Source organism: Colobus angolensis, unplaced genomic scaffold (assembly GCF_000951035.1).
Source record: "Colobus angolensis palliatus isolate OR3802 unplaced genomic scaffold, Cang.pa_1.0 Scaffold427, whole genome shotgun sequence".
Classification (NCBI taxonomy): Eukaryota; Metazoa; Chordata; class Mammalia; order Primates; family Cercopithecidae; genus Colobus; species Colobus angolensis.
Window position 1 is genome coordinate 263,592 of NW_012117677.1, and position 10,946 is coordinate 274,537.

The 10,946-nt window shown below is 45.5% G+C and overlaps 1 protein-coding gene across 3 annotated transcripts in view; it reads right to left on the minus strand.

Moving 5' to 3' along the window:
- Window positions 1–6,318, minus strand: part of LOC105522362 (EF-hand calcium-binding domain-containing protein 10) — an 18,051-nt gene extending 11,733 nt beyond the window's left edge. The window contains exon 1 of one of the 3 annotated variants that reach the window (XM_011956859.1): window positions 5,986–6,151. In XM_011956859.1, coding sequence (XP_011812249.1) covers window positions 5,986–6,091 — 106 coding nt within the window. In that variant the 5' untranslated portion in view covers window positions 6,092–6,151. Of the gene's footprint in view, window positions 1–5,985 lie in introns of all 3 variants that reach the window. The other 2 variants (XM_011956858.1, XM_011956860.1) reach the window with 2 other exon arrangements.
- Between the last annotated feature and the right edge of the window lie 4,628 nt (window positions 6,319–10,946).

Below are 10,946 nucleotides of genomic sequence, written 5' to 3' on the forward strand. Positions count from 1 at the left end.
CCGGCTAATTTTTTGTATTCTGTAGTAGAGACCGGGTTTCACTGTGTTAGCCAGGATGGTCTCGATCTCCTGACCTCGTGATCTGCCCGTCTTGGCCTCCCAAAGTGCTGGGATTACAGGCTTGAGCCACCGCGCCCGGCCCGCTAGTGTGTCTTTCTAAGCATCACTCATACCTTGGTGAGTAATATAAAACATTTATATTAAGAAATAGGTATATCTACAGAAGAACAGATCTCATTAATTTTTAGGACAAAACAAATGACTTCAAAGAAACTTCTTATGCCACATCAGGCTAAGGTCCCAGACACTGAATGGACAAGTCCTCTCTCCTCTGTCATTAGGAGGACTCAGGCAGGAAACTTCAACAGCACTGCATACATACTCTGCATGCCAGCCCACCCCTTCTTTAGCTTCATTACCTTCTTATTCCGGCTCAGTGTTTCCATACCTATGGTTTCCTCTCCCCAACTGTGGTGTTTATAAAGATGTTTTAAGGAATTATTATTATTTTTATTATTGAGACAGATTCTTGCTTTGTTGCCCAGGCTGGAGTGCAGTGGCATGATCTCAGCTCACTCCAAGCTCTGCCTCCCAGGTTCACACCATTCTTCTGCCTCAGCCTCCTGAGTAGCTGGGACTACAGACGCCCGCCACCACGCCCGGCTCATTTTTTTGTATTTTTAGTAGAGACGGGGTTTCACTGTGTTGGCCAGGATGGCCTCGATCTCCTGACCTTGTGATCTGTCCGCCTCGGCCTCCCAAAGTGCTGGGATTACAGGCGTGAACCACCACACCCGGCCGGAATTCTCATTATTAAAGATGGTACCCGGCCAGGCGCAGTGGCTTACACCTGTAATCCAAGCACTTTAGGAGGTCGAGGAGAGTGGATCACTTGAGGTCAGGAGTTCCAGACCAGCCTGGACAACATGGCAAAACCCCCTCTCTACTAAAAATACAAAAATTAGCTGGGCATGGTGGTTTGCACCTGTAATCCCAGCTACTCTGGAGGCTGAGGTATGAGAGTCGCTTGAACCCCAGAGGCAGAGGTTGCAGCGAGCCGAGATGTGCCATTGTACCCTAGCCTGGGTGACAGGGCAAGGGTCTGTCTTAAAAAAGAAAAGAAAAGAAAAGAAAGTAGTATCCATGTCTCAATTTTAAAAAACAGCTACACTATTTATGTGATAGGTATATAATTAATGTATGAGTATTCCCAGACTTCCCTTCCACTAAGGAGAATTTTGTCTTTATCTGCTTAGGTTATTTTCCCCCGATAATGCCTTCTACTGGAAAATTCTGGTTTTGCCAGATGAGTTCAAGGCTTTTTGTGCTGGAGGAAAAAAAGAATCTTCAAGATGCTAAATTGGTTGACATAATAAAGAACTGAGAAAACCACGCAAGATAGGGAGGAGACAGAAGAGGTGGACGGGCTGAGTGTCATGGATTTGGAACCTGATAGGCTCTGCAGCTGCTGTGGAGAATACAGCTGGGAACAAGGAGGAAGGACTTTTGAGTGGTTTTACTGTGGATTATGAGTTGAAATCTTTTTGATTCCTTTCAAATTACTCTTGATTGCTGGAATGACTGTGCTTCTTTGAGTGGGATTCTGTGTTGTGACCGAGATGGCCAAATGGAGGCCTCTGTTTGTGTGTATTATAACTGTTTGAGATTCTCAGAGACTATCAGAAAGTTCATGCAGATCAGGTAAGTGGGCTCATGTTGAAACTCAGAAAAATTAATTTTTCATTCAGTTGACCCATTGGCTGCCATGGTGCTTTTGTCTTTTTTTTTTTTTTTTTCTTCTCGAGGCAGAGTCTCGTTCTGTCACCCAGGCTGGAGTGCAGTGGCACGATCTCAGCTCACTGCAATCTCTGCCTCTGGGTTCAAGCGATTCTCCTGCCTCAGCCTCCTGAATAACTGATTATAAGCATGTGCCACCACACCTGGCTAATTTTGTATTTTTAGTAGAGACAGCATTTCACTGTGCCACGACATCTGGATAATTTTGTATTTTTAGTAGAGAGAGTTTTTCATCACATTGGCCAGCTGGTCTCGAACTCCTGACCTCAAGTGATCTACCCGCCTTGGCCTCCCAAAGTGCTGGGATTATATGTGTAAGCCACCATGCCTAGCCTGTCTTTTTAATTTTAAATTGTTTTTGTTGTTCATATCATGTTTAAGATACCCATTTTAAGGATAATCGAATGTTCCAGTTGGCCTGGGACAGTCCTAGTTTACCATGTTGTCCTGGAATAATTATTAATAGTACCTATTTTCACTCAAAATATCCCTGGTTTGGATGATAACTCATACAGTCATCTTACCCATAAAGAACTACTAATGAAGACAGGAAATGTAAGTGTAAGTCAGTGAGGAGCATCAAAATAGCAATTTGGTAAATTCTCAAGAGAATCTGCAGATTCATAAATTGCATTCTTCTGATAAAAATTATACAACACATCAAGATGTAAAGAAAATTAGAGAATCAAGCCAAGATGTCCAATATCCAATAATTCCAGAACGATATAGATAAGGAAAATAAGAAAAATACTTCCTAGACCTGAAAGAAAAATGTCTCCAAATTTAATAAGACCATAAAGTACCTAGAGCACAATACATTTACAGCAACAACAACAAAACCATTCCAAGGCATATAAATATTTAGGACACCAGAGATAAGATAAAAAGACACTCCTAAAAAGTTTCCAGAAAGAATAAACTTGCCTCATACCCAGATCAAGAATCTGATGACATATGACATCAGAATTCTTCAGAGCAACATGAGAAATTAGAAGACAATGGAACAATGCCTCAAAAATTCTGAGGGCAGTATGTTCCAACTTAAAATTGTATCTACTCTTATTTTATGAGATGGAGTCTCGCTCTGTTGCCCAGGCTGGAGTGTAACAGTGAAATCTCAGCTCACTGTAACCTCCACTTCCCAGATGCAAGTGATTCTCCTGCCACAGTCTCCTGAGTAGCTAGGACTACAGGTGTATGCTACTATGCCTGGCTAATTTTTGTATTTTTAGTAGAGACGGGGTTTTACCATGTTGGCCAGGCTGGTCTCAAACTCCTGACCTCAAGTGATCTGCCTGCCTCGGCCTCTCAAAGTGTTGGGAGGCATGAGCCTCCATGCACAGCCTCCACTCTATTAAAGTTTTGAATCTAGGAATTCATATTTTTATATATGTGTGTTCCCAAAATCTTTACCCCTCAAAGCACACTCTCTCAGGAAGCCACTAAAGGATATGCTTCACCAGAAGAAAGGGGTAAAGCAAGAATGAGGGATTGCTGGCCATGCCATAAAACAAGCTCTGAACACTAGAGAGGTGAGGAGTCGTCTTAGGATCAGAGTGAGGCGAAGCTGTGAATAACCACTGTGTAGCAATCAGTCCAGACTGGAGCAGGAAGACACAGAGCTGGGGTTACGGGGATCGGGTGGTGGGGGTAATTACCCAGTGAATGCAAATGTAATGAGAGGAGAGCTGTACTGTGGCAAACGAGGGTATGGATGAATTAGTGATGATCACACAAATTTAAGCCAAAAATTTAAATATATTATTAACCAGGGAAAACAACAAGGGAAATATAATCAGTGTAGTATAAGGATTATAGATACTTGCCTAATAATATTAAAAATTCTGAATACTGAGGATATCAAAATTGTGATCTAAATTTATCTGGAAGATGGGTGTGAGTGGGAACAGGTGTATGAGGTGTGTGTTTAAGATAGCCGCATTTTCATCTTCCACAGCATAAAGCTAGTATCTAACCTAGAGGGAAAAACATTCAGCAGCAGCAATATAGGTCTGTTATTTAGAAATCTGAAGATAAATAGCAAAGAATATTGCTAGAAGAGTTGAAATTATTTTGTGCAGAAGCTGGGGATGGTGACAGGAATGCTATTGTTATTATAAGCTTCGGAGTACTTTTCAATTTTTAAACCCCATACATCCTACATCCACTTCAATAAAAATGAAATTTAAAAATAAATGTTGACAAACATTTTTATGTAATGAATGTAACATATCCCTTTGTTACGATGAAGAACATTAACATTTGTCTTTAAGAATTTTTTTTTTGAGATGGTGTCTTACTCTGTCACCCGGCCTGAGTAGCAATCTCGGCCCAATGCAACCTCCACCTCCCAGGTTCATGTGATCCTCCCACATCAGTTGCTTGAGTAACTGGGATTATAGGCACACACCACCATGTGCAGCTAATTTTGTATTTTTGGTAGAGATGGGGTTTCCCCATGTTGCCCAGGCTGGTCTATGAACTCCTGAAGTCAAGTGATCTGCCCATCACAGCCTCCCAGAGTGTTGGGATTACAGGTGTGAGTCACTGTGCATTGGCCCATCATTTGTCTTAATATATAATATTAGGCTGGAGTGCAGTGGCACAATCACGGCTCACTGCAGCCTCGAACTCCCAGGCTCAAGTGAGACTCCCACCTCAGCCTCCTGAGTAGCTGGCACCACAGGCATGCACCATCATGTCCGAGATAATTTTTTTACTTTTAGTAGAGGAGTGGTCCCAGCTGTGTTGCCCAGGCTGGTTTAAGAACTCCTGGGCTGGCCGGGCGCGGTGGCTCAAGCCTGTAATCCCAGCACTTTGGGAGGCCGAGACGGGTGGATCACGAGGTCAGGAGATCGAGACCATCCTGGCTAACACAGTGAAACCCCGTCTCTACTAAAAATACAAAAAACTAGCCGGGCGTGGTGGCGGGCGCCTGTAGTCCCAGCTACTCGGAGGCTGAGGCGGGAGAATGGCGTGAACCCGGGAGGCGGAGCTTGCAGTGAGCCGAGATCGCGCCACTGCACTCCAGCCTGGGCGACACAGCAAGACTCCGTCTCAAAAAAAAAAAACTCCTGGGCTGAAGTGTTGAGATTACAGGTGTGAGCCACGGCCCCCAAGGAGCTTCATGAGTAGCTGGGATTATAGGCATGCACTACCACACCCAGCTAATTTTGTGTATTTTTAGTAGAGAGGAGGTTTCACCATGTTGGCCAGGCTGGTCTCAAACACCCGACCTCAAGTGATTCGCCCACTTTGGCCTCCCAAAGTGCTGGGATTACAGGCCTGAGCCACTGCACCTGGCCTATTTTTCTATTTTTTATTTATTTATTTTTTTGAGATGGAATCTTGCTCTGTCACCCAGGCTGGAGTGCAATGGTGCCATCTCGTGCCCGGCCTTTTTTTTTTTGGTTGTTTTGTTTTAATACTTTAAAACAACTAGCAAGAACTTTATCATCCTATACATGATATTGGTTGGTTGTTTTTTGGCAAAGTTGGAATGTTTGGTATTTCCATTTCCTTAAGAAGCAAATGGACAATTTTGGCATTTTGGACGCTCCATATGGAGGTTGGCAAATTACAATTCTACACCCTGGGGAGGACATAAAACCATTTTCACCTTAATATAACTTTTAAATGATACACCACTCCTAAATTACAAAAGGATTCAAATTTTGTAGGGGGTTCAGATGTGTAAAAAAATGTTAGGAGAAGCCATCTCCTCTAGAACATCTATCCTACCCTATCAATTGTTTTGTTGCCAGATTCAAAACTTTGGCCGCGCACTGTGGCTCACGCCTATAATCCCAGCACTTTGAGAAGCCGAGGCGTGCAGATTACTTGAGGTCAGGAGTTCGAGACCAGCCTGACCAACATGATGAAACGCTGTCACTACTAAAAATACAAAAATTAGCCCGGCGTGGTGGCGGGCGCCTGTAATCTCAGCCATTCAGGAGGCTGAGGCAGGAGAATCGCTTGAACCCGGGAGGTGGAGGTTGCAGTGAAACGAGCTCAGGCCATTTTACTCCAGCCTGAGGGACTGTTTTATTGAAGGCCACAGAGTTTATCAACAGCAGAAGAGCTCACGTGGCTGGGAGCCAGTGGAAAGCGAGTGTGTGAGAGGGGGTTTCCTGAGGGAAGCAAGCCCCGCGTAGAGGGATGGCTGTAACGGGTCATGGGGACCCTTACCCGGCCGAAAGAATAGGAGGGCACTGGTGAGGTAGCTCACCAGCTCCTTGATCCGATGCCTTTCCAAATACTCTGCGGCTTGGAGCTCCCTGTTGCTGGTCTCCATCGGTTCGCGTCCTACTGTTGCTAGGCGACCGCCAGGCGTCCCAGCCGTGCGACTCCGCCTCCCTCTCCCTGGCGCGGTCACGTGACGCCCCTGACTCCCCTGTGGCTGCGACATGGACCTGGAATTTCTAGTGCTCAACATTCAGGGCAAGCCTGGGGAATGTAGCAGGGCAGAGCGGGCAGGTGAGGTGTGGACCAACGTCACTGTCCGTGATCCAGGCTGAGGGCTGGGCCCAAGTGCCTTTTTCCATTTCTCTCTCTGGCACCTAGCTCGGTACTTGTTTATCCAATGATTAACAAGGCTTGAAGTGCTGGCATCACAACTCAGCATGAACTAATAACAGAAGGAACTTGTGCAATTTTGAGGGTGCCCAGTGGAGAGTTCTAAGTGGCATCTTCGGTGTGAGCGGCCTGCAGGCATGGCGCTGGCCACCAGGCAGGAAGGTCTTGGCCTGTTGGCTCGACTGGGTTGTGGGCCACAGAGCAGCCTGGATCCTGAGCTCCAACCCCTGTTTGCTGCAGCTGGTCTTAGGAGAGGGAGACCACCTGACTGACTGACTGACTGACTGACTGACTGACTGACTTATTTATTTATTTATAGATGGATTTTCGCTCTTACTGCCCAGGCTGGAGTACAATGGTGTGATCTCGGCTCACTGCAACCTCCACCTCCCGGGTTCAAGAGATTCTCCTGCCTCAGCCTCCCAAGTAACTGGGATTACAGGCATGCATCACTACACCCTGCTAATTTTTTTGTAATTTTTAGTAGAGATGGGGTTTCACCACCTCGGCCAGGCTGGTCTGGAATTCCTATCCTCAGGCGATCCACCCACCTCGGCCTCCCAAAGTGCTGGGATCACAGGCGTGAGCCACGGCGCCTGGCCCTGACAGTTGTTTTGAGGGAGGGTCACTGAGTAAGGTGGGATGCAAGTAGCTAGGAGGGCCTCTACTCAGTCACGGGAAGACCTGAGAAACTAAAACTCTGGGCTGGGCCATCTGTCCTTGAGGGCCTGTGCCCATGTCCTTCACCCAAGAGTTAGCCCAGAAGCAGCACTTCAAGAAGGGGAATGACAAATGGTCAGTGAACATGTGAAAATATTCTAAGCTTCTTTGACAATCCAGTAAATAAAACTACAAGAAAATACCATTTCACATCTACCAGACTGATAAAGGTTATGAAGCTGAACAATATCAAGTGCTGGCAAAGACGTCCACAATTAATGAGACGGTCAGTGATCTTGGGAGCATAAATTGGAACATCCACTTTGGAAAACGGTTTAGAATTATCTTGGTAATTTAAACATGTTTCTATACTCTGACCCAGAAATTCCACTCCAAGAGCAGCTCTTGTCAATGTACACCAGGAGACATGTACAAGAATGTTTGTAGCAGCACCATTCATAATAGAAATCACTGACTACAGACCAAATACCAAGAGTAAAATGGATTTTAAAAACTATGGTATAAAGCCGGGTGCGGTGGTTCACGCCTGTAATCCCAGCACTTTGGGAGGCTGAGGCGGGTGGATCACAAGGTCAGTAGATCAAGACCATCCTGGCTAACAAGGTGAAACCCCGAGTCTACTAAAAATTAAAAAAAAAAATCAGCCGGGTGTGGTGGCACATGCCTGTAGTCCCAGCTACTCGGGAGGGTGAGACAGGACAATCGCTTGAACCCAGGAGGAGGAGGTTGCAGTGAGCCGAGATTGCGCCACTGCACTCCAGCCTGACCACAGAGCGAGACTCGATCTCAAAGAAACCAAAAAAATTATGGTATATTACACATGAATACTATGAACCATTTCAACAGTCAGTTGTAGCTACTTGCAACAATATAGGCGAATTTCAAAAACATTGCTTCAAGAGAATATATACTATATGAATCAATTTAAAGTTTAAGAACATACCAAACTGAATATATTGTTTACAGATTCAAACATTTGTAAGAAATCTATCAAGAAACACAAGAGAATGGTAAACACAAAATTCAGCACAATGTTTGCCTTGGAGGTGGGAGAAAAGGGAATGGGTTTAGGGAGGAATATCCCGAGGACTGCAGGATTTGTTTTAATATGATTTTTCTTTAATTGAGGGGTGGGTTCACAGGTGTTCATCTGATTATGATTCTTTATACCCTGTATATGTATTTTACAAAATTTTTTTATCTGTTCAGCATTTAGTAAAAATAATTTTTCAGCAGTTGAAAGCTATTATCCTTAGCAAACACACACAGGAACAGAAAACCAAATACCACATGTTCTCACAAGTGGGAGTTAAATGATAAGAACACATTGACATAAAGAAGGAAACAACAGACACTGGGGTCTACTTGACCAGGGAGGGTGGGAGGAGGGAGAGGAGCAGGAAAAATAACTACAGGGTACTGGGCTTAATACCCGCATGATGAAATAATATGTACAACAAATCCCCTTGATATCTGCTTACCTACAAAACAGACCTTCACATGTACCCCCAAACCTAAAATTAAAGTTAAAAAAAAATAGAGTGGAAAGAGGAGATAAAAAATGAATGCTAGGAGACTGAACAAAGTCTGAAACAGAAAGTAGCCATGTGAACATGCAAACAGAAAGTGGGTACCGTATCTCCAGAGGGCAGGCCCACCTTGAGAATGCTGAGCTATCTGGCAGGCCAGAAAAGCCCTGATCATCTGGGAGAACTAGAGGAGATTTTAGGGCTGTTTGGGTCCTTGGCGCAACTTTGAACAGAGAGAAGGGATAATGTTCTTGTCCCCAAAGTCTAGAGGTGTTCCGAGGAGGGACAGACTTACTCTCTGAAAAGACTTGAAAGCTGTGTGCCCAAGGCAAGGTGAGGTGGCTTATCCTGTAATCCCAGCACTTTGGGAGGCCAAGGCGGGAAGATTGCTTGAGCCTGAGTTTGAGACTAGCCTGTAATGCAGGATTTTCTTCTCGGTCACTTTGCAAGCCAGTGACCTCAAGCCTGTGATTCCCTACCCAGGCCTCACTCTCCTGCAGCAGGAGACGGCCTGCCCCCTCGGCTCACCCAGGCTGAGTCTGGCCTGTGCTCCAGTCCTGGAGTTCTTATCCTGAACCCGAGAAGAATGAGGATGTGCTGAGAATAGAAGAGTGAGCAAGGCGGGGAGTTTTATTGAGTGACGGAACAGCTCTCAGTGGAGAGGGGATCCGGGGGCTGTGGGGGGCAGGTTGGTCCCCCACCCCAACAGTCAGGTAGTTTCTCCCTGTGCTGCTGGGTCTGGGGCCTTTTATAGACTCAGAATGGGGAATATGTGCTAGTTGGTGTGTGAATATGCAAAAAAGGTTAAAGACACTACTCAAAGGTGGACACGACAACGTAGAAAACCAATCAGGAAAGGGTAGGTATATGATAGATAAAGGGTGAGGATCAGTCAGAGGAAAACATGCCAAATGGGAAGACAAGTCTTGGTCTTGGGACCAAGTTGGGAAGACAACTCAGTCTGGTCTGAGGATTTAACATGTAGCTTGGCTTTCAGGCTTTAAACTGTCTTTGGCTTGGAGGTGGGGTTTCACAACTGACTTACCCCTATGTGCCCAGGCATTTGGCTGCCTCCTGTTGCTATCACCTAGCCAACATGCAAAATCACATCTCTACTAAAAATACAAACATTAGCCAGCTGTGGTGGCACACACCTGTAGTCCCAGCTACTCGGGAAGCTGAGTCATGAGACTCATTTGAACCTGGGAGGTGGAGGTTGCAGTGAGCTGAGATTGTGCCACTGTACTCCAGCCTGGGCAACAAAGCAAGCCTCTGTCTCAGAAACAAAACAAGCAAAAAACTATGTGCCCAAATCTGTGCCACTGGCTTGGGTTTGTAAGAAGGGTCTTTCAGAAGGATGTTGGAGGCTGTTCTACAAACTTTTTAATAGCAGAATACTTAAAAAAAAAATCACATGTGGGATCTCTTCCCATTACCCCTGTCCCTAGATACATATAGAACAGATAAAAGAACACTATACTGGAATTCACATAGAGTAAGATCATATTTTCATGTTTTTTTTTTTTTTTTTTTTTTTTGAGACTGAGTCTGTCACCCAGGCTGGAATGCAATGGTGCCATCTCGACTTACTGGAACCTCCCCCTCCCAGGTTCAAGTGATTTTCCCACCTCAGCCTCCCAAGTGTTGGGATTACAGGCACCTGCCATCATGCCCAGCTAATTTTTGTATTTTTGTATCTTTCTTACAGAAGCATGGCTGGCTGCCTGTGTGATCATAGTGACAGAGTTAACTGGAGCCTGGGGAGCTCCGACGCAGGGACAGAACTAAGCTGACAAAGTTGATGCATTGCTCTGGTGCCTGTGGATCCGAGGGCCCTCTCTGAAGCCTGGTTCCCGACGGGTTCCGGGGAGTTTGAAAACTACTGATGTGGACATTATTCTTCAGTGTTTGTTTGTTTGATCCACTCTTCTGGGGACTTGCTTTACTTTCAGTGGTAGAAGGGAGAGTAAAGCGTAAACAGGAAGACCCAAATTATGCGCCCCTCCTTCAAATTCTGGCTCTCTAAGCGCTTGATGCTGCAGGGTTGATCAAAGCTGTATGATCACTCAGGAAAGCGGCTCTGGCTCTGCTTAGCGGCCACTACAGCAGAGGCCCGGCGATGACAACAGGAATGATAAATGGAGGGGGAGCCTGCAGCAGTGACAGTGACTATGAGAAGCAGGAGACCACAGGCCTGGGGAGGAGGACGCGAGTCACAGCAGACAGAGGGGGCTGCTTTACGGTCTGCTGTCATGATATCCTTCGACTTGCCCAAGGCCAGAGTGGCCTAAACAAATCAAAGTGGAAAAAATGTAAGGAACATTCCTTAATACGGGAGAGAAGACAAAGTCCTGGTCCCCTGAC